The sequence below is a fragment of the Varanus komodoensis genome, unplaced genomic scaffold, assembly GCF_004798865.1.
Source record: "Varanus komodoensis strain SLA01 unplaced genomic scaffold, ASM479886v1 scaffold15, whole genome shotgun sequence".
Lineage (NCBI taxonomy): Eukaryota > Metazoa > Chordata > Lepidosauria > Squamata > Varanidae > Varanus > Varanus komodoensis.
The window spans coordinates 9636467-9659808 of record NW_025335440.1 but is presented as its reverse complement, the minus strand read 5'-3'; the positions used below and the strand labels follow the sequence as shown (position 1 = coordinate 9659808).

Below are 23342 nucleotides of genomic sequence, written 5' to 3'. Positions count from 1 at the left end.
TTTATTTCTATCGCACACGCCGAAGAAACCCAACGCGGCTCCGAACAGCAGAGATGGGTCACAGCATCCCTAATCCTAGCGAAATCATTTTCCTGCAAAGACAGAAACGGCTCCCCCCTCGACGATGAATAACGGCACATGCTCAGCTTCCAGCAGTTTAGCCTAAGCTGGCAATTTACTGAATTCAATTAAATGGGAGAGGCGCGGGGTCAAACCAATGTAAGTGCATCCGTGATACACATTTGTGCTGGTTTAGCTGGATCGATCTGGAATCCATTTACTTAAAATTGGCACAACTCTTCCTTATATTAAATAAATGAGGCCGAAGCCTCTCTGGGGGAGAACGGAGTGCAACAGCCACTAAGGAATCTGTGAGCAGAGGATTAAAAACGCAGCCTCTGGAGTGGCCAGATTTCCACATCCCGCCCTCCTTCCACAAAGGGCAGGTGCCAAGGCAAACGGAGACATTTAAGGTACCACCGCCTTGACCCTGCACAAAACAGAATCCGCTATCCGCAACACTCCTGGGAGAAAGCTTCAGTGATTTAAGCTGCGGCTCCATTTTCAACTTAATCCTCCATGACCCCTGCAGAAATATGGATTTAACTGTTTTTGCACATTCTGTTTCAAAGACAAGTGATCCCCCCCGCCTCTTTTTTCATGAGCTTTGCAAAAAGTTACAGGAAAAGTTGCACGAGCAAATGCAGGAGCAGCAGGTCTGGGAAGGATCCGCAGAGCAAACAGACCTGCGCGTTCCTTGCACTTTTCTCACCAAGCTCCTGGCAAAGGTGTGAGGCACAGGGACCCTGCCCCGGCCGCTGTGGGCACTCTGGAGCTCAGTTAGACAACCCCACACTGCAGGCCTCCGCGAGGGTGATATTCAACAAGGGCTCTCCCTAGACAAAAACTGCACGGCTACACTTCTCCAGGCTCCGGTAATCTGAAGTTCCGATTTCTACTGCTAGTTATACTTTCAGTGCTTTTGAGTGGTCCAGAAACTTCACCTGGGCCCAGACGAGGCTCTGTGAATGCCAGTGCTCTGATCCTCAACCTGCTTTCTGGGCCCAACTTGCAAGCACCAGTGTTCACTTTAAGGCCCTGAATGACGTTGGGCCAGGTTGCCTTAAGGATGGTGTCCTGCCGTATATACTCTGCAGGCCTTAGCACCATCTTCCAGCTGTCTGCTCAGAGCAGGGCCTTTTCTGGTGTGGCACCGCAGCGGTGGAATGAGCTTCTCAAAGAAGCTTGCCTGGGAATCTGCATTCCGTGGTCTTTTTGGTGCCACGTGGAAGCTTATTGTGCAGGCATTTTAGTGTTTCAGCTTCTATGGCTTTAAAAGATGTTGTATTTTGGTGCTAGGGTGTATTCTGGTTTTGCTTTTATGCTGTCATTTTAGATGTTTATATACACTTTGTTATGTTGTGCTTTATGGGTTTGTGGCAATATAGAAATGTCAAAAAATAAAGGAGGAAAGATTTCTGCCAGTCTGCTGGCATTTCTATCATTGATTTTGCTCAGCGATATCAAATGAAAGATTCATTCATTATCAAGATGCATACAGAAAGGAGAGAAAACAAAGCAAAGCATTTCTGCTATTGCAGGATAATTCACCCTCACTATCAATAGTAAGAAATATCAGAAAAATAATTTCCTCATCATCTTTGTTTCTGCAGTCTCCCTTCTCCCCTCCACCTACCTGCAGTGCTTTTTTCCAAGATGACTTGGAACACAGAAAGTTCATTGTTATGGCACAAAAGGCAAAGTACAAAAAGAAAGAGATCCTTTGTTGTTATCAAGACTTTCAAAGCATTTTGAGAGTGCAGCAGGTCTGCAAACGACTGCTAAGTGGACTTGAGAAGCAAAGTATTCCCAGTGGCCCCAGACAAGATATATCGATTAAAACTATTGCTCTTCCCTGGGTGAGGAGCAGATGGTATTTCTACAGGATGTTGCCCTAACAGTTCATGTCGGACTTGAGCAAAAGATGCGAAATGGGTCAGTGTCTGGAAGAATCTCTCCAGCAGTTCAGCTGAACACAGACCGAAGACATCAATGGAGCAGACTCAGCCTGTTTTGCTGAGTAAACTGAAACACCCAGAACTGGATTCTGTTTGTATCCAATCAGCCAGTTTAAGAAAATAAAAAAGATTAACCCACTGTGCCTAAGGGTAATTTGCCAGTATTTCATTGCTCACTTCAGAAACACTTTCTTGAAAAAACGAATCACTTAACTCAGATTAGACAGTCTTTGTCCTCTAGCCGAGAATGAAAAGTATTCTTGTTTACTCTCATTGGCTCAAACTCTACTGTCCTTGACTTACCATAAACCACCTCGAAGGGCAACAGATACATTTTTAAGGGTGCCAGCTTTTGCCTGTTTGGGCAGAAAGAAATCCTACAACTCCCATGGCTGGTTGACTTCTTTCTGCTTAACAGGCATAGGGCCACATCCTAAAGAAATATCCTAGTATATCCCAACAATGATGGTCCATCCAAACTGTTAGCCATACATGTAGCAGTCATGAGAAACTCAACTGCCATCCATTTTGACAAGTTTACTCCAGGCAGGACTACGTTTGGATCCAGCCCCCAGGATACTGTGGCGAGGGCCGGACTAGGCAGAGCGGGATTGTGCGCACTCTCTGCGGCTCCCTGGAGGAAAGGCAGACTTGGATGATTGAGCACGCACACAGACACTTACGGGTGAAATCGGAGGATAAGGTCAAGCTGGGCTTGATGCTTCCACCTCGGGAGTTTTCCTCGTCCGATTCCCAGCCAGAAGAAGCGGAAGACGAGGAGAAGGGTGAACAGGAGGAAGAGGAGGAGTAGGGGGTGTCATCTTCCAATTCATCGTATTTCCTCTTCAATACCCCCGTCATGGTGAGTGAGGAGGTCTCATATAACTCTGGAAGAGAGGGGGGAACAGCCATCAGTAAGTAACAGTTGGTGCCAACTTGGACAAGCCTTTTCGATAAAGCCGGTTGGAGAAGGAAACTGCAGGCTCTTTAAATGCTGCTTGAGCCCAATGCCAGCATCCACCTGGAAGTTTCCCAGCACATGCCAGCCAGGGATGATGGGACCTGCAAGCCAAGGTGTTGCGAGGGTACCAGCTTGGGTTAACCAACCACCGACCTGCTTCCATGCATGGAGGAGAGGATGCAGGTGCGTCACACGTGTTCAAGCCAGGCGGCTTGTTCAGGCATGCGCTCAACGCATGTGGGCAGCTCCCCTCTCATTGACACCTGCCTTTGCCACAAAGCTCTGAAATGCACTTTGGGGGTGCCCTGCAAGTTGCTTGGCCAGCGGGACAAAGCAGAAAGAAGTGCTCCTGCCCAAAGTGCTAAAAGACACCTTTTTCTAGAGAGGTGGCAAAGCTTTCCTCCCAAGCATATTTCCCTGCAGAATTATTCTGAACTCCCTGGTACAGAAAAGTGCTGGCAAGAATTGCAGCTGCACAATGATCCTTGATTGGCTGTTATTAAATTTTCTTTTTCTCTCTCTTTCACACACACACGGAGAATTGACAACCAACAGGACTGCGATGAGGCCCCTAACAGAGAGACAAAAGGGGAAGAGAGACCGGCCCTGTCCAACATCCCTGGCAGTTTCTAAAGCACCTGAGTATGCAAAGTGTTGCATGAGTAGCATCTCACCATGCCTCCAAAGGAGGAGGGCATTTTGATGCCCATTTCACAGATGATCCACTAAAACTGAGGGGCCGCAACAGACTTAATACAGGATTAACAACCTGGATTAACTTTTCTATCAACCCTGATGCTTTAGCTGCAGGTGCCTGACCTGGGACATTCTGAATGTGAGGCACACCTGCTGCACTAGTGCGCAATGAAGCCATGAGGGTCACTACCGAGCGTGGGAAGAAAATGGAATGGGGAACATGAAGGTCCTCCTGCAACCCTTCGCAACAGGACCAGCTGTAACCAGAAGAAAACACTGGAATTGACCACTACGGTCAAGGGACGGGTTCAGCTTGCAGAACTCCTTTCTTGAGGGCCTTTCACCAGTGATCCCTTCTTCCTTCTGAAGGCCTTGATCTACCCAGGCAATGAAGACATCTCCAGATGTTCTGGACATCAACGCCTATCAGCCCCAGCCCTCAAGGTCAAGTGCCAGGAATGCTAGAAGCTTTAATCCAAAACATCTGGGGGACATGGGCTTTGGGAAGGCTGATCCAGGAGCTTGTGTGGCTGCTCCAAGGAGAAGAGACAGGCAGCTGTGCATGGCCTGTAGTGCTGGGGAGGATGGGTGCTGAGGTTCAACACAAAGCTGCAGTGCTGCAAGTTATTTCTGGGTCCCTAAAGGGAATGCCAAAATGGTCGTTCGGAGGGGGACAGGCCAGAAGAGGCCCAAGGCACGAATCGCCCGGGTTTCGTCGGCTCACTGCTGTGCGGGCGGCGCTTTCACTTCTCCCAACGTCACCCTTGGAAAAGCTGCCAGAGGAGCAGCCGGAGGCGAGGGGGGAACCCAGCCACTCTGCAGAACCTGATCTGGAGCACCGCAGGACGCCTCACGTTCGGCTGGCAGCTGCCGGGGCTCTGCCTTTAATCCCCTCCCTTCCCACGTGGCCGCAGCATTAGCTGAGGCTAATTACGAGCGAGCGGAGAACTCCATCCAGCTGGCCTCCCCTTGCGGCGGAGGAAACCAAGCTTCTCTCAGGTGAAAGACCAGCCCTGGCAGAGCCGCTCTCAAAGTCTGTCTGGCCTTCACCACGTGCCGCTCGGCTGAGCCACCCAGACTCGGCTGAGGCGGAACCAGGCCAAAGACACCGAGCAGCGTTGCTCTGCCTCCCGTGCCCCCCCACCCCCCAGCGACCCAAGCAAGCCCAGCTTGTGGAGACCTTGCCCCGCAACGTCTTTGGAATCCATTCCAAAAACCTGAAGGCGCCTCGTGGTCCTTTGAGGCAAGGAACTGACTGGGGGAGGGGGTCTTCCAATGCCCACCGAAAAAGATTTCCTCACACCCTTTTGCAATAAATAGGAAAGACGGGTGGTCCTCCAGCCCTGCCCGCCCCCAAACCTCGCACTCTCCAGATGTGATGGACTACAATCCCTGTCATTTCCAACCAAGAATTATGGCTGGGAATGATAGAAGTTGCAGGTAAACACATGCAGGGGTCACAAGGTACGGGAAGGGTGTTTTCTGCTACCCCCAGAACAGAACAGAACAGAACAGAACAGAACAGAAGGGAGAGCAGCCGGCTTTAGCAAATATTGCTCCAAAGCAGGTGGTACTAGAAGTCCCCCAAGAGGCCGCCTCTGCAAGCGCCAGGACGCAGCTGCGCCAAAGGCCCTGCGTGGAGGCGGGGCCCCGTTGCTTGGCCCGCCCACTCACGACAGCAGGCCCCACCCCATGGCAGCACCGCACCAGCCTGGCTCTTTAGCTCAAGGGATGGACCGACATGGCGCTCGGCCCAATGCTTTGCAGGCCCAAGCAAGCCCAGCTTCCTCACTCAAAATCAGCAAAAGCGCTGCACTAGCTTCAGGAAGACAGCAGGGGCTTCCTCAGGCCATGGCTGGAGCAGCATGTCCCTAGCCCGGGGGTGAGCAACCTGCGGCTCCAGAGCCGCACGTGGCTCTTGAATCCATCGCTTGCAGCCGCTGATCCGCGCCAGCACGGCACATAAATGCAACACACTCTAGTCTTTTTATACATCGCATAAAGGTAAAAAACAATATATGCAGTGTCATTTTCATTTTAGAGGTCAAAAGACTTTTGCGGCTCCCGGTGTTTTCTTTTCTGCGGGAAACAGGTCCAAATGGCTCTTCGAGTGTTAAAGGCTGCCGACCCCTGACCTAGCCGGTCCTTCTAGCCCAGTCCTTTCTACATGGGAAGGTACTGGTTCCCCAAGGGTTTCAGGCAGGATCTTCCCCAGCCCTGCCTGGAAGAGCTGAGGATCAAACGGGACTTTCTGCACCAGGACAACTCTCTCCCCCCGATCTGGCATCCAACAAGCCAGAACGGCTGCAACCAACACTCCCCAGGGGTACTGGGGGAAGGAGAAGGGAACCTAGCCTTTTGAGGTTCACCAGCTCTTGCTTCTTGCTGTCCAGAGGAGAATTTTCCAGCAGGGTCTCTGCTCCCTCAGCCTCAAAAACATCCCTGCATTTGGTGCTCCTTACTTAACTCACTGTCTGTTTATCTGAGCCAGGATGAACACAAAAGCGATTACTCACACAGTGACTCAGACCAGAGTCCCACACACCAGTTCACCTCTCCGCCCATCCCATCCGCAACCAGCTGCAGCACAGCAGAACGGAGGGGCCTGGAGGGGGCAGCTCAGGGGGTGTCGCCTGCCTGGGCGAAAACCGGCCTCCCCTTTCAACCCTCAGGCTGGAAAAAGGATGTGAGGAAAAGATGCTCCTCACCACACCCTTGCATTTCGATGTACCGAAGATGCTGTTGTGAGGAGGTTTGCAGGTTTGCGCAAGCTGGGTGTGTGCTGCGAGTTGGACTCCAAGCTGGACTCGCCCAACTTCCCAACCTGAGGCTCTCCTTCAAAGGTAGAAAGTTTTGACCTTAAACTAGAACCATTTCTGGGTCATCTCAGGGATGTTTGCCGTTTCCATCATACGCATGCCCAGCAAAGCTCCCAAATCAAATTCGGATCTACACATGGCAGCAAAACAAGGTGGTTTAATGGACTGGTCAGTTTCAGTCTTTGTGCCAAACACGAGGGATGGAGGGAGAGAAGGTTGCAATTTTGCCATCTACCTGCCAAAGGAAACTAGCATTGTAGGGAGACAGATTCTACTGCTGTTCTCTTCTTACTGTGCCGTTTTTCTAGCTATAGACGGGCAATAGTTTTTTAAATGTTAGGAAAAAATTGACGAGAAACACCCCCATCCCTGCTTATGTTCTTAGTAGAAAAGTCCCATTCGGGTATCTCATTTTGCTGGATACGAAGATCAACATCACACTTCAGCATTCAAAATTTCCTTCTCAAGTTTTTAAAACTTTTGCACAGAAGAATGTTAAGCAGTGGAGAAACATCCCCCCGCCCCAAAGGTGGAACAGAACATCTGCTTGGTCTTCAGAAACCCACACAAAGTGCCTTCCCTGTCAACACGCATTTAAAGCCCCTGGAAGATGGCATTTGCAAGGGTTAAATGCAGGATACAGCTGCTTTTCCAAAGGCCAGCTTTCGCTGCAAGAAAAGTTAAACATTCACCAGAAGCAGGCACTACTCTGCAATTTTGCTGACCTTCGATGGTGGAAAACTTTTGTTGCATTACAAGATACAGATTAAGGCAGCAGGTTCTGCCTTCCTTCTGAATGTAACACCCATCTGTTCCACAGGGGTAAGCAAGACCTGCGCACGAGTGGACTCCAGCCACAACCTGAGAGCTGATGCAGTAGAAACCCACCTCTTTTCCTGGGCACAGAACCACCCCCCCCCCATGGGGACTCTGCCAGACCTCGCCAGCCGCTCAGATGGAAGGCTCACTGCTCAGAGCAGCCTGGCACCACCCTCAAAGCCCCAACTCTCCAGAGGTCTGGCATTTCCATCTTGCACTCGTGACACCCATTTGCCCCAGCCAGGAGAGGGGCAAACCCATCCTGTACTTTGACAGAGGACTGGCCAACCTGGTGTTCTCCAAATGCTCTGTACTACAAGTTCCATAAGCACTAGCCAGCACAACCAATGGTCAGGGATTGTGGGAGCAGCAGTCCAAAAAAGGCTGCCTATTCATTAATAGACTCTGGAGGTGGGAGGGGTGCTCCAGGGGATGGGAAAACGCAGGTAACTAGGAAGTGGCAAGAAACAAGGGAAGTTGGGGCAGTTAAAGTCTCCTCCTGCACAGGACAATCCAAAGCGTGTTTACTCTGAAGTATGTGCCAGTGCATCCAATGGGGCTTACTCCCTTGTACGGACATGCAGGATTGCAGCCTGCAGTGACTTTCTCCCAGCTGACCTGCCGCTCCCTTGGTTGCGATCCAGCTCATTACTTCCAAGAAAGGGAACAGCGGCCCCAGGTGGGCTGGCTTTCCTGGCTTTCTGGCCTCGATCCAGAGGAGCCCTGACACCTCCTGTCAGTTCCGGCACACGTTTTTAGCAGACACCTGGCTTATCCCCTTGGAAGCGGTCCATCGAGCTTTGGCAGGGCTCGTGAATCGAAAGCAGCTGGAGGCACGGTGCTCAGGGGGAAATTCCCGTGCAAGTGGAGGGCGCACGGGTGAGCTGCGCCTTTCCGGTCTGTGCCAGCAAAACAGCTGTGCCCCTTTGATGCCACTCCCCTGAAGGTGTTGCCTTGCCATGGGGTGAAGGGGCAGAAGGCAACGGTCCCCACGAGGATATAAAACACAAACCTGCCTGCCTGGCTTGAGCGGCAACCTAGGTAAATGCACAAGGCGCCTGCATGCTTTCGGAGGCCACAGCCAAGCTGACCAAGATTTGATCGGCCACACGCTCTGCGAACAAGCAAGGAGTTCATTCAGGGCAGCCCAACAGGGGAGGACTGGTGTGGCAGAAAGCAAGCCCTCCTCCTCCTCCTGCCTTGAACGGCTGCACTTTTTAAGCAGGTTTGGCTCATTTTCCTGAGCTGCACCAGGCAGGCATCATGCCCGGCACGCCTCATGGGGATTTCTCCAAGCAGGCCTCTACCACCATGCACCCCTGGGGTGGGGGTAGAAGCAAACAGGGTGCAATGCAGCAGGCAACATTCATTCCCCGCACGTTCCTTATTTCCGCACTCAGGCCTGCTCCCGACGAACGTTCAACATGCACTTGAAGAATGCACTGAAAGGACAGGACGCATGCGTGCGTGCGTGCAACACAGCACACCTGCGCATGCATGAATCATACAGGTGCGCACGTGAGGAAGCTGGCACTGGCCTTCTGCAGAGACAAATGCTGATGAGGCTTTTTGCATCTGCGTGATGTGTGAACCTCCTCTTTTGAGCTCAATTCTCAGCCAGAGAGAATGATGGCTCAGGTGTGGTCCGAAGAGTTTCATTCACAAAGGCAGCTGCACCCAGTTCAGACGTGCTCCTTCAACCAGACCTGACACTTAAGCTGGAAGGGACAAAGGCACTTTGCACGTGGTCAGACACACTCTATTAGTCCCTCCAGGTGTTCTGGGGGAGAACACAACTTCTAATGACAGCCAGGCTTTACAAGAGGGAGGGGGAGTGAGGGAGAGACAGAGAGAGTTTAAATTATTTCTGCTGAAATGGGATGAATGAGGAAAAGGGGCACTTAAGAGGGGAAAGAGCAAGTTCCATTATTTTATGATGCTGTCAATATAATATGCACAGATCAAGCCAGGCTGTATTCTTAATTAATGGGCAAAAGCTTTTAGTGTAATTTTTCTCCCCTTATTCACCCCATCCATTCCTCGGCCTATTTTCAGCTCCTGGCTTTATTGGTTTAAACTGGAATGGTGCCTAGGTAAAGTTTGCAGAGGGCAGCTTCCCACCTCAGCAAAGCGGCGGCAGAGAAGAGCAAAGCTGCAGCTCTTTCCATTACACTTCTTCTGGGGTTCTTTGCAAAGCGCAGGGTGCGGGGAGAGAATCCACAGATTCCCACCATGCAAAAACCGTAATTTATTGAACAGGGGCGGGGACCAGTTGGCTAGGCCAGTGTTCCCCAGTGGTGCACTCCAGACTGCAATTCCCATCGTTCCCAGCCAGCACGAGCCATGGTGTTGCAGTCCAACACACTGGGGGAGCTCGAGGCTGAGAAAAGCCAAACCCGCTTCTGCAGAGCAGCCGGCCATTTCTCAGCCTCAGCCGCCATCTGGAACATGCAAGCGCCGCACTATGTACAATACAGGGCCAACGTGTGAACCTGAGCGTTCCGGAGAAGCCACACAGCGACCCTGAGCACGGCTGCACACATCAGGTGCCGAATTTTAATGTCTGCGGCAACATCACCACTGTTGCGTACGCACAGTCCCAAGGCTCCAGCTGCTTCAAATTCGAACCAGTATAACCAGCCACAGTTCTGGCCCAGGGCAACCTAAAGGCCCACCTATAAATATGGATGGCTCCAAAAACATCTGAGTACTTCACTTAATTGCTGCAGCACCTCCACTCCGGGTTCTTATGTAGGCCATAAAGACGAGAATGCAACCACATCAACCCACAGCGCTGGCTTGGTTGGGGTGGAGCGGGGTGGGGTGGGGTGGGGGAGCCCAGACTGCCTGGCAGCCCTGCGCTTACGCCAGCCTTTCCCCACCCTGGCTGCTTCAGCTGTCAGGAGTGCAGTTCCCAGCATTCCCAGCCCTGCCAAACGGATCGGCAACGCGAAGGAAAGGCAACTGCATATACGGCTTGGAGGATGAAGGGAGCAAGATGAAGGAGAGAACAAAGAAATGTCTTCCTCCTCCTATCCTGTGGTCTCCACGACCATGCTGCTGCCAACAATTTCTTCCCAGGACGCCTCCTGACGGAGAACACCTTAGGCTCAAGGTGACCAAGACCTTGCCACGGTTTCAGGCCCCTGAGAGGTCAACCTTGCGGAACCTCACCCCATCCCCAAATCTCCAAGCTTCCACTTTTGCAAATGAAAAAACCAATAAAAAAAAAAAAACAACACACACACACACAGAAGTCTCTTGTGGGCCCTAGAAGTGGCTGGCATGGTTGCCCTGCACAATTCACAGCTTGCCACATCCACCCCCTCCTCCTCCTCCATGGACAAGCCCACCTTTGCCGCTTCTCTTCTCCCACGGTGCAGAGATGCCAAAATCAGCAAAGAATGCACAGCACAAAGGGCTGCAGACCCTACAAAGCCAGGGAGGCCTCTTACTAACCCATATCCTGAGACAGAGGGGCAGTGTGGTACAGTGGTTAAAGCGTGGGGCTGGGACTTGGGAGATCTGGATTCTAGTCTCTGCTTGGTCATGGAGCCATCGGGCTGACTTTGGGCCAGTCACAGACTCTCAGTCCAGCCTACCTCACAGGGGTGTTGTTGTGGGAATAAGACTGAGAACAGGAGGGAGAGAATGATGTAAGCTGCTTTGCATTTGTTGCAAGAAAAAAGCGGGCTATAAACCTAATAAATAAATAAATATCCCACAGGGAAGACATCCAGGGTCAACATCTGCCATTAGCTTTCACTCAGAACAAGAACATCAGCGATTGCCTCAGCTAAGTTCGGAAAAGTTGGCCTAAGTGAAAGGGTGAGGCAGAGCGGAATGGAGTGTTATACTATGTATAAGTAATAAGAAATAAAAATATGAACTCCTCTCCTTCTGTGAAGTTGCCAGGAGACATTTTGTCCCGGGCTTCCACTTCTTACTCATCTTGCTCAACTGAGAACAACCTCATTTTTTTCGTTTTCTTTTTTCAAAAACAGAAAGTACATGATGGAGCAGATCAAACCCGCAGGAATTCCTCTTTGGCACAGCTTTCCCTGACTATCCTGGGAATACTTTCCTAACAAAATATTCAGCCCAGATGTGCATTCCACTCTCCTCTGAACCGCCAGCTTCGAAAAGAGGGGTGGAGGTCATGGCAAGCGAAGCTGTACGGAGCTCCCTCCAGGCCAGCTCAAAGGGGGCAGGAATGTGCAAGGCTGAGGGGCAGAGACCTTTCTGCTCTCCTCCTCCACAGGTGTGTCAGGAGCAAGCCTTTTGGAAGAAAACAGCTGCAGCAAAGTATCCTTTGGGCAGCTTCCAAGTTCCTTCAGTCGGCCGAAAAGAGGGAAGCAGCCCCCACAAAATGCAGCAAGAAACAGACATTGGTGGAAGTCCTGGAGCCAAGCAGTATTGCCGTGCCTTCTGCCTACACAGTCACCACACCCCAGACCTCTGCCTGCCCCCTGAAGGGAAAAGGTGAGCTAGCTTTTTAAAAAATCAATGTGGACTAGTAACTTTTGCACGCTCATTTGCAAACTGACTGTACAAGTTAAGAAGATTAAACCAATCTGTTGATGCAGACTTATTTTTCAGAGAAAGCCAGGGAGCAACACGGCTCAGAATGAAGGTGGTACTTCTGTGACTGCTCAGAATGGGATCGCACTTGAAACTGAACTAGGCTTCGCCCAGACACCTTCAGGCATTGCCATGCAGCCATAAGGACTAGAAACTTGTGTTTGTGCAAAGGCAGTGGCGTTTCTCAAGACAAATGATTCTTGTCCCTAACAAGGGAAGAAATAGCAAAATGCATACACAATGGCAGATACATGTAAGAACAATTCCAGACCATCCTCCGCCCATTTAAAATCTACTATCAAATGGGGTCTGTATTCTCTCAGTCTTTAAAGCTGCCACAGGCATTAAGCCTCCCTAATCGTGTCATTTTGCAAGTAGGGAGAGAACCGTTGTGTGTCAAAATATGCAGTTGTGGGAAGCTCTTTTTCAGATCTGCGCACAGCAAGCTCCTCCTGCAAGGAATCCTTTGGCATTTTCCTTCATGTGATTCCCATTTACTTTTCGCACTGCCAGTCTCTTCCAGGATCAAGGGTTCTGTGTTGGCATGTGCCATGTGAAAGAGGAACACCCGTGTCTCCAACCATGTGCAGAGTGCCTTTCCCCGCACCAGTGGGCAACCACAGCCGAACCTCCACGATTGGTGGGTCTCTCCCTCTGGATTTCATGCTCTCCTTCCAAGGAAACAACTTGGTTTCCTGAACTTATGAAAAGGCATTGTCAGCACGAGGGAAGTGAAAGAGAATTCCTGGGTCGTCCCAGTGCCAGAGGCAAAGGCTCCCAAGGCTGCGGCAGCGTTTTCCAAAGACGCTTTCGCACCGGCTGCACCGATGTCAAGCACGGGGGTCCCCAGACTGGGCAGAGATGACTGAGAACAGAGCTGCGCGCTGAGAACGCGAGTGAGCCAAGTCAACGGCAGCAGTGTGCAAAGACACACACATTTCGAGAGCTCCAGGCTGCTAACACCCACCTACGTGGGAGTTATTTTCAGACCGCACCACCGTAAATAACAACGCGTGCTTTCCTGAAGAAACCTGACATCACCAAAGAAAATGTCTGGAGCACTGAGAGTTGAGAGCGAGCTTTAGGAGGCTCTGCAACGGCAGGATAGGGACCAGAGCTGTTGCTCTGTACACAGGAGGCCCTGGCCTGGGCTTTGAACCCTGGATCGGAAAGCAAGTGATGGAAAAGACCTTTCCCTTCCCCAGACCCTGGGTGAGAGATACCAAGAGGCCTGCCTCAGTCTCTCCCAACCCTGCAGGACTACAAATAGTCTGGCACGGTATAAAAGCAGCCCCTTCACTTCTTGTGGGGTCAAGGCAAACATTTCTCCCTAATCTGCTGCCCCTGGATAACACAAGGTCAGTGGTTGTTAACCAGAGTTTGCCACCCTCGGTATGCAAAAACCCAGCCCTGCACACACGCTGGCTGAGCTGGGGCGGGCGGAAGCAGTCTCTGGAAAGCTCTAGCGGCAAGGGCTGGCACAGCACCCTCCTGCCCAAGCCATCCGGTGGCAACTGCCTTCCCCGCCACTACAACCACGTTGCACAAATTGTTCCGACTCTTCTGATTCGGAAAAGGGTGAACCTTCCTTTGGAAGAAGAATTTGGAGACACTTCCTCTCCTGGTTGCTCGGAGGTGAGGAAGAGTCACCCCAGGTGAGCCAAAGAAGAACTATTTACACACCCAGAGCATTCCTCTCTGGGAAAGCTGGTCCCATGGGTAGATCAACACATCCCTGTCACATGCAGAAAGAATGTCGCCTGGCTGGCTGGGAGACCTACAGAAATGTGATGCTGGTGCCCAGGAATTTGAAATATTTCCTAGATCTGGAATATACGCTGGAACCATGAAGAAGAGACAGGCAGACCTGACACATGCAGAGACAATAACTTTGGTGCTTTCTTGTGAAAAATTCCAGGCTACCTTCCGTGCACCCTGGTAAAGGGGGGATTCCTCTGCAGCAAGCTGCACCCCAGAGAAGCACCCAGAGAAAGCCACCTTCTCTAGAGGAAGACTTCCTTGTGCACGAAGTGCTGACACAGTTGAACAGACTGATTTCCAGCAACAGTAAACCAGGATTCCTGCTTCATTCAAGCTGCCTATGTTTAAAGCCTAGTGGCTCTAAGGTTTCATAACCTCTCTGCAGCTAAAAATAGACACAGCGCCTGCCACAGGACAGAAATGGAGGGGGGGCAGTTTTGCACATTTCCCATCTCAAAATAAAAGCATGAATCAGTTGGGAGTGGGGGGAGGGATTCTCTCCAGCAAGCAGAGACTGATGAAGCAATTCTCTCCCTTCTCCTGCCCTGCCCCAGCAAGAGGAATGTGTGCTGTTTTATACAGCCTTTCCTTTTAACAGGAAGAAAAAGTTTCTAGTCCCTAGGAATTCTCAGAAAAGGAAGGACAGAAGCAAACAATGCTTACAGTGGTTCAGGATTAAGGCCTTAACACTTTTCCTCCTCTTTCTGACTTACTAAAGCAAACAAATTATCACCAGCTCAGGATACACCAATTTGATTTGTTTCATATAATCTGTACATCGGGCCACAGGATTAGGCTTTCTTGGTGCAGAAAACTGACGATTTTAAAACACAGAATACACACGCATCTACTAGGCACTCCTGCTCCACCCAGCCAGATGTTTTACAGCAGACTGAGGGCACGATGTGTTGAACCCAGTACTTTGGACTACACCAATCAGACAGTCTTGCTGTAAATACCACCACCAGAAGTATGAGAAAGCTGCTGCGCATTCCTGCATAAGCCTCACACACAAAGACCCTAGCACCACTGCGGCTCGGTCTTACTCTGTTTTCTCTGTCAACAGACCCGTTGAAGCTCAGGCATACAGAAGCCTCCCCCTGCCTGTAGCAGCTCCCAGGTCCAATCTCACACCACTACAGTCAGACAGGTGTTCTTCAGAGTTGCACTCCATCCTGGGTACCTCCTCCCTCTCCTCCTCTAGCTCAGGCAGTGGACAGCAGAGCAAGCTACTCACTGTAGTAGCCAACCAGGCCAGGAGCTGCTACAGGTAGCAGAGGCTCCCATGTGCCCGCAGGCAGGGTGGTTGGCTGCTTGAATTAACCCGCCGTTTATCACGAAACGTGAATCAGTGATAAATGCACCTGCAAGAAAAATCTGGGCTTAAAGTAAGGTTCATTTTATGCCTGACTTTAAGCCCAGATTCAAATAGGGTGGCCAGTGCAGCCATGCAAATTTGCAAGGGCACTCTCTCCACACCTAGGCGAATCCCCTCTTTGATTGCCCCAGCGAATAATTCAGAGCAGCTCCCAAGCTGGTCCTTTGGTCAGTACACATTGTATGTTCTGCCTTTTAACTTTAAATGTAGCTGCTCCTGTGTCCCGTTTTTGCTAATGCAGGAGACCGGCCAGCAGCTGGAGACACTTTAGGAGGAAGCCGGCTGCCAGGATTAAGCTGCCAGATTGGGATGGGCTTAGAATACAATCACTGTGCTTGCAAAAAAAATAAAAAAATTAAAAGCAGCAGGAACGGGAGGAAGCGGACACCTGTATCATAAACTAAGTGGTATCCATGGCATCCTGTCACAAGTCTAGAAAAAAGGTAAGGGGCATTTGCACTGAATCCAACTTCTGCATGAATCACAACAGAGAGGAAAACAGAAACTGGCCACTTTATACGGCGTGGCTGCTTCAAAGGCTTCTGGGAAAGGCCTTGCAGGAGGGAGCTAGCCCAGAAGCTGACATGCAGGGCTGTGAACCAGTCTGGGCCTTCAACTTGCTATGGCCTCAAGAACCCAGCATGGAAATGGGTATAAATAACAACAACACCAGTCTACTCGGCAGGATTGTTGTGAGAATGGGCAAGATGGCATATATGAATGTTCTTAATGCTAAGATTATTCTCTTTTGATACTGCCAAGCTTGATCTCAGGGCTCATATTTACTCACAAGGAGATCAGTGGTAGATGGAGCAGCCGAATCAGTTTGGTACTCAACAACAACAACTGAGCCACTGCAGACTCTTCCTGCTCCTCAGAAATTCAAGCAAAGTTCCATCCACTGGGACTTATTCACCCAAGCAAGGGTGGCTCTGGCAAATATAGTGTAGTGCTTCCAGTCAAAGTCAGGACTATGCATGTCAACCTCTGGCCTGCATGCAGAACAGCCCAGTAAAGGGCTGGACGAGGCTGGCTGAAAGCACTGCCTTCGAAGCACACCTGGCAATCCATGGCTAGGGACTAACGCTGACCTGCAAGGACCCAAGCTAAACCATACTGCCAGGGAGAACGGTGATGAATGAGGCCTTGCTGGCTGGGGATGATGAGAGTCCCAGTCCAACACAGCTGCAGGGCAAGATGGTTGGGAAAGGCAAAAAGGAGAAATGTGGGAGGGAGGGGGGGACCACCGTCGGCTGGAGTCACGGTGAGCCAAGGATGCACTCCAACAGGCATCATTCCAGTGCTTCAGCTGCAATGCCCCACGAGTCTCCTTGCACAAGACAGCTGGCCCCACGCTCTTCGACAGAAGAGCAGCGCCCCAGCCAGAGAAATAGCCAGCCACCTGGCTACCTGTACTTAAGGTACACCGTATACATTCACTAGGGAATCCTTACGAACAACCCTGCAAAGTAGGCCAACCCCCTGCCCATTGCAGGTAGGGGACTGTGGCAGGAAGAGAGGCTGGCCACTCAACAGAGTACAGCCAACAGCTGCGCAAAGGACTTTCGGATCAGGCTACAGCTGAATTGCTACCTCGGATCCCATGCACAACTTCAAACAGAACGAGAGACAGAGGGAGAGGAGGCGGAGTGGCACCCCATAAACAGAGAGCATCCCTTGAGTCTGTGCCATTCACACACTCTTCAAGGTGGACCTTGTCATCTCACTCTTTGATTTGCCTCTGGCAAATGCTAACCTGTAGCTCAGGCCCCCCTGTGAGGATGTTTGCAAATTGTTTCAAGGTGCAATAGGAAACTATTTGCTCTTTAATGGAGACGTCAATGCATCCTGCTTGCTATGGTTAACCCTCTCCCCCATACTCCACAGACAGTATCTGTGTGCACAAATGCCACCTTTGTCCCAGGGTGCATGTAACTCAAGAGGGCACTAAGTTAACTATCTTTCCTCCAGGTTTATAGTTGTCCTCCATGGGGAGGAATGTGAGGGCACTTAGAAAAAAAGTAAAATGTTTTAGGATTTGTTAAAAGTGCATTGGAAGTACAGCTGAAAGCAACAAAAATCAATTAAGGGGGAATGAGCAGCAGCAAACTGCACAGGGGACTTTGAACCAAGGGGCCAATCCTCAGGCGGAGTTCCAGAGGCAGCATTTGATTCTGGGGGGGGGGGGGGGAATGTGCCAAGCTCTTCCCAAGAAGTAACCACCCTGAAGGGAAACTGCAACTCTTTGAACTTCTGCAAGCAGAGCTGCACTCAACTGATCTTAGCTGGACACTCTCCATTTCCGTACCAAACACCTCTTAAAATTTGAATTTTCCACAATACTGAAGCCACGATGGTAAGTGCAAGATGCCAGAGCCCATCAGGGGTATTCTGCATTACAGATTTCTAAAGGCAAAAAGAAATGCATGCATCAAATTTTAGGTTATTCACACCTGAGGACACCCCAAAGAAGGGCACTGGGTTTCTTTCAATTCACAGCCACACTCTCCAACAGCACAATGCAGCGCAGGTCTACTGGGGGTTCATTCCACTGACTTCCAGACAAGTGTGCACAGGGCTGAAGCACAATCTTATAAAGTCTGAGGACTCACATACAACCTTGGGCACATTATGCGTGCTTAGGTCTTCCAAAATCCATCTCTTCATAGGGTCTCTTAAGGGACATGCCTGTCATGTTCAGACAGAAAAAAGGCCCATTGCTCACAGGTCTTCTCTCTGCTTAATATGCACAGGTTTAATCAATTAACTGGATAAAAGCCAAACTAAGCAAGTGATTAAAAATATTTCACTTGCCCTGACTTCATCCTTCTTATTGAAAAATGAACAGACTGAAGACACTATAAGGGACACTTTAACACAGCCTTCTCCCTGAACTGGTATACACTTGCTGCTGGGGATGATGGGAGTTGTTCCTTTGGGAAAAGGCTGCTCTAGACCAAGAGGATCCACTCTATGACATGCAAATCTCTTTTGGCTGATAAACACGCCGAACCACTGCTTGCAAACACCTTTCAGTCAATCTGGGTATGACAACTGTCCTATCTCGGAATGCTATGGATTCTGTCTCTCTGTCTGTCTGTCTGTCTGTCTGTCTCCCACACCCACCCCCTGCACCATCTTCGCCCACAGGGTGCATACCGTCTCATGAACAAAGCTATTACGGATCAATCTAACTTTGCACCAGTAGGTGTTGCTCTCGCTACAAGGGAGAGGGAAAGAGACTGGCAGTTCTTATAAAACTGCAATTGGAAAAAAGAAAGAAAGAAACTGCTGTTGTTTGTTGGTCCTGGCAAATAGCAAGACACACACATCATGGAACACAAAAAGAAAAGACCCATTTGGCTAGTTCTGTTCTGAACAAACTATGTAGACTTCCAGATTTCACAGAGCTTTGACAGGCAGAAAGACTAACACATCCTCAAAATGTGCCAAAAAGTTAACAAATAAATCACACTGTGGATAATATGGCTAGTACTCCCTTGGAAATAGGCCTGTATCAAAGGAAGGGAGGAACTAGCCAACCTTTCCTTCTCTAGACTTAAAACAGGCTTCCTCATGCTCAGCTTACAAGAATCCTTTTTACAGAGGAAAATAGAAGATGAGAATTCTTGGTGATTGAGCTGACTTTTGCCAAACCCTGATGACTCACTGGGAAACCACACCAAATTCAAGCCACCCTTACTAGACAGTAGGTACACCATGACACAAGATAACCAGATCCAACGGGCATTGACTTGAAATGAAGCTCAACACGTCATCTTGAAGGGGGCAGTCTTAGCCTGGCTTTGCCCCATCACAACGCAAAGCAAGCAGCCTCAGACAAAGAGAAAAGCTCACTTACCAACCTTCTCCAACTGGGTGTCCTCCAGGTGTGCTTGAGTCCAACTCCCATCATCCACAACCCACAGGGAGTGGTATTCCCATCACATCTGGGGGACACCAGACTGGAGAAAGCTGATTTGTGGCTGCTTGAGGATTTTACTACATCGGATCAGTACAGAAATATAGCATACCAGTTCTTTTAAAATGATCTTCCCTGGCATATAAAAATCCTTATGCGACTTCCCCCCTCCTTTCTCCATCAACAAGAGGTGTCCCCAACCAGAATTAATTTTACCCAAAGAACTCCTACTACAATGCTACGCTGTGTGTCCGGGTGTCCGATTATAATCCGGGGGGTAAAAAATAAGGGGAAGAGCTGGAGCTGGCTCTTACGCGGGCAAGGCTCGCTCAGGGGGCACCGGTGGCACCGGAATTCCTCCGCCCTGATTCAGCGGCGGGCAGCGCGGCGGCCGTGATGCAACGCCGGGAACTCTGACGTCCCAAGAGCCCGTGTTGAAGGCACCGTGACTCACCCCCCTGGCATCAGCGGCTTCGAGCAAAGCGTAGTATTTCCCCGTAACTACGACACGGGCGAGGGGCAGGAAAACAGACCAAGGGAGGGTGGGACGCGGCGGCGAGCCAGCCCAGCGGAACATCCCCGCGGGACGGGGGGGCTGCGGCCAGGACCGCGCTCCAGGAGCGGCTTCGCTTCCAGGCGCAGCGGATTCCCTCTCCTCAGTTCCAGGAAAGGCCAGGCCGGGAGAGGGAGCGACGGGGGCGGCGCGTGCGCGCCTTGAAATTTAAAAAATCCCAATTAGCCTCGCGCATTTGGGTACCTTGCCCCGGGGGTGGGGCGCGTCTTCAGGCCCTTCAGAGACGGCCCGGCGGGGGGCCGCGCAGCGTGAGCTCCGAGGGCGAGGGAATTTGGGAAACTTAATTAACTTCTTTTGAACTGTTTTACTGCCGATCCACTCCAGGACATTAGAAAGTAACGGGGGGGGAGGGGGGGGAGAGGGGGAGGGGGCGCGCGGCTGGACCCGGCGGAGTTGCTTAACCTGAGCAAACCGCAGAAGTCGATTCTACCTGCGCGCGCGCGCTGGCTCCAAAACAACAAAAGCAGGCTCCGGAGGAGGGAGGCGCGGCGCCTCTCCGGCTAGGAGGAACCCGGGAGCCGAGCAGGCGCCTCGGCGGAGGTCAGGTGCAAGGGAAGCGTCCGGCATGAGCAAATCGCGCCGGGAGGCGCGCGGGCGCCGGCGGGGGCGCCGACCACCAGCGCCAGCAGGGCGGGGGCCACGATCCGCCCAGGAAAGCGACTTCCCAATCTCAGACGATGTGCAGGAACGGCAACATCCCCTCCCCCGCGCATGGCCGCCCCACGCCCTTGGCCAGATGCCCCGAGGGCAAGCCCCCGAAGGGGTTTCCCAAAGGCGCCCGCTCTCAGGCTTCCCCACTGCGGGGCCAGAGCGCTCTCCAGCTCGAAGGCCACGATCCGTTGCTGCGCGCTGCCACCGAAGGCGCCACGGCTTTCCCGCCAGACGCATCCTGCGCCCCCGCAATCACAGCAGCGACCCCACGGCGCGCGCCCCCTTCAGACGGCCGGAGCGCTACGTCGCGCCCGCTCTACAGCTCCCCCTGCAGGCCGGGCACTGGCGCTTCGCTGTTCTGCTCCTCCAACAGGGCCCTTCCCCCCGAAGGATTTCTTGCTCCCTTCCCCGTCTCTTTAGACGTACCGCCGTCTACTGAAGCAGTCAGCGCCCCCAAGGCCAGAGTGGAGCGCCAGAAGACAGCTGCGTCCACCTCCGAGCTTCATCACCCCCAACTTCATTGCCACCCCTCGCCCTGCTTCCATATCTTCCATAACTAATTGTTGTAAGCCGCCCCGAGGCTTCGGCGAATGGGGCGGCATAAAAATGTTTTAATAAATAAATAACCCCATTCACTAGCCGGAGCTCCACGTACAGTCCTGCCCGTCTAGCTTTATTCCTCCCCTGTCTCCAGGGCGCCCCCTACCGGTTGCACCAGATCTTGAGCCACAGCGCCGCCAACTCAGCCCGGCCCCCCATCCGGTCCCTCCCCCTCCTCCAATGCCCATCGTCCCTCGCCACCCAGCCTCCGTTCTGCCCCCTGCCACAACTGCCCCCATTTAGGGGACCCCAGGGGAGAACGGGGGCGCCCCACCCCCAAGTTCCTACCCCGCTTCCTGCCCCCACCCCGCGGGCGCCGGCTGGGGGCGCCCAGGCGCTCCGAGCGCTTCAAGCCGAGACGCTGCCGCTGGCCCGACGGCGACAAGCCGGGCGCGCCGAGGCACCTACCGGCGTCGCGGGGAGCTCCTCGGACGGGCGCCGCTGCCGCTGCTACTGGGGGCAGGCGGAGGAGGAGGCGAGGAGCGGCGCTGCTCAAGCTCTCATCGTCGTCGCGACTGCGGGGAGACGGAGAGGCTGCTGGCTGCGCCGCTCGCCGTGCCTGGCGCTGGACTGAACCGCCGCCGCTCCGCCTCCTCCGCCAGGCTCAGCAGCTGCTGCTGCGCTGCGCTGCCCTTTTTCGTCAGTGGAAAACTCCTGGGCTCTGACGCAGGAGGTGACAAGGGAGCCTCAGCCGAGAGCCCGGCCCGCTCCCAGCCCACACGCCGCTTCCTGCCCGCCTCCTTCCTCCCGTCCCCTCCCTCCCGTCCGTCTCACCAGTGCCCGGCAGGAGGAGGAGACGCCGGGCAGCCGAGAGGCCGCCCTTCCTTCCCCGGAAAACCGGGAGCGCGCGCCCCCGCAGGAGCCGGAATCGGCGGCGGCGGCGGTGCGGGTTCACACGTGAACCAGTGCAGTGCGTGCTGGTGCGCGCGCGCGCCCTCGACCCCCCCCCCCGCCACGCTTCCCTGCAGGACTTCTTCAGCCCCCTCCCCGCCCGTGGACAGGGTTCAGAAGTGTCCCTGCGTAGAGTAGAATAGAACCATCGGAATGAACGCGACTGAAGGCACGACCCGCAGTGCAACGGGTCTGCCCTACGCAGGACGAGGGCTGGGGGCTGCTCCCGGCCCTTGCGGGGGCTGGGGGGCGGTACTCGCGAGTAAAATCCCCTCGCGGCCGGCAGTGGGACGCGCACTCCCCGGGGCAACGCGCGCCACTGCTGTGGAGCGTGGCGTGTCGCTCGTTCAGACGAGCCAGGCGTCCTGCGAGCTGACCCCCTCCCAGCGCTCTGTCTGGTCGTGGCGGTTATTCCCAGGCCTGCAGATGCCCTTACTTCAGAATAAGCGCCGTTCACCTCCGTGGGACTTACCTCTGACTAAGCATGAGTGGGCTTGCGATGTTAAGATGCCCCCGCCTTTGGGCGTTTAGAATTCTATAATTACTTTCATTCATTTCCCTTCTTTTTAAAGAAAGTCGTTATTTCGGATTTTTTAAAAAGCACGCGATGGAGTTGCTTTTCCCCACAGCATGCAGGAAGGCTTTTCTTTCCCGGCCAACATAACCATACCGGTTTACGCGGCATCCACCGTCGTGTATGCTTGCAGAGAGAGATACTACCTACTCCCCGCTGCGCGCGTGTTCAGTGGGGCTTCCGAGATTTATGCAGGGTAGGGCGGGGGGGGGGGCTGAACTTATCCTGTGCAAAGGCCCCGCGAGCACTCTGTATCTGACCTGTTTTGCTCTTTGCCCTGGCTGCTCTGCCTTCCCCCAGCACCCACATGGACGTGGGCACAACCTTGCAGTCTGCCCAGCTCAGCTTCTCTTGCGCAATTCTTCTTGCTGTTGCTAGGGTGAGAGGGGGGCAAAGTGCTCTGCAAGCTACTGAAGCAACCCCCCCCCATCCAGACACGTGCGCGGCACCTGGAAGTCTCTGCTGCATGCACCCCCCTGCACACACACTTTAGCTTTTGAAAATACACCACTACCTGTAAAGGTTTGTTGTTGGGGCCATACATTTGTAGCGGAAACTTGCTTTCTTTTTTAAAAGTGAGACACTCGAAACACCAAATTCGGATTGTTTTTTACGCCTGGGGGAAAGTGCTAAAAGCAGTTAACTTAGGCCTCTGAGGCGGATCAGGGCCCTTATGCAGAGTAGATTGTCTGATGCACAACGGTCCTTTCCGCACACTCTTACATGCAAAAAGTAACCCTTAAAGGCAGTGTATTTGGCCTGTATTTGTTTTCTTGTCATGTTCTAAAAGTAGTTCTGATCCTTTAAACTGCCACCCCACACCCCTTGCAGAACTAAATTGCTCTTTTTTTCCTCCACCTTTTGCAGCTATGCCTTTCACTGCAGCAGGACCGACTGAAATGAAGGAGATGAAATTTGTTGCAAGTTCATCCATGCACAGAAATACTGGGAGTTCCAGAATCACAGACTAGTAGAGTTGGAAGGGGCTCAGTGCAGGATGCCAGTTAACACATCCCTGGCCGAGTTGCCCAACTGCCTCTTCATGCCTCCAGTGTGGGAGAGACCCGCACCTCCCTTAGGCCATGGCTTCCGCTGCA

The 23342-nt window shown here is 52.4% G+C and overlaps 1 protein-coding gene across 2 annotated transcripts in view; it reads right to left on the bottom strand.

Moving 5' to 3' along the window:
- The window catches only part of CSRNP1 (cysteine and serine rich nuclear protein 1), a 31725-nt gene extending 10323 nt beyond the window's left edge, over positions 1-21402 (bottom strand). Inside the window, exons 1-2 of one of the 2 annotated variants that reach the window (XM_044424806.1) lie at positions 21189-21402; positions 2702-2905 (exon numbers count right to left, since the gene is read on the bottom strand). In XM_044424806.1, the coding sequence (XP_044280741.1) occupies positions 2702-2879 (178 nt within the window). In that variant the 5' untranslated portion in view covers positions 2880-2905; positions 21189-21402. Of the gene's footprint in view, positions 1-2701; positions 4804-21188 lie in introns of those variants that run through there. The other variant, XM_044424805.1, reaches the window with a different exon arrangement.
- Positions 21403-23342: the final 1940 nt, after the last annotated feature.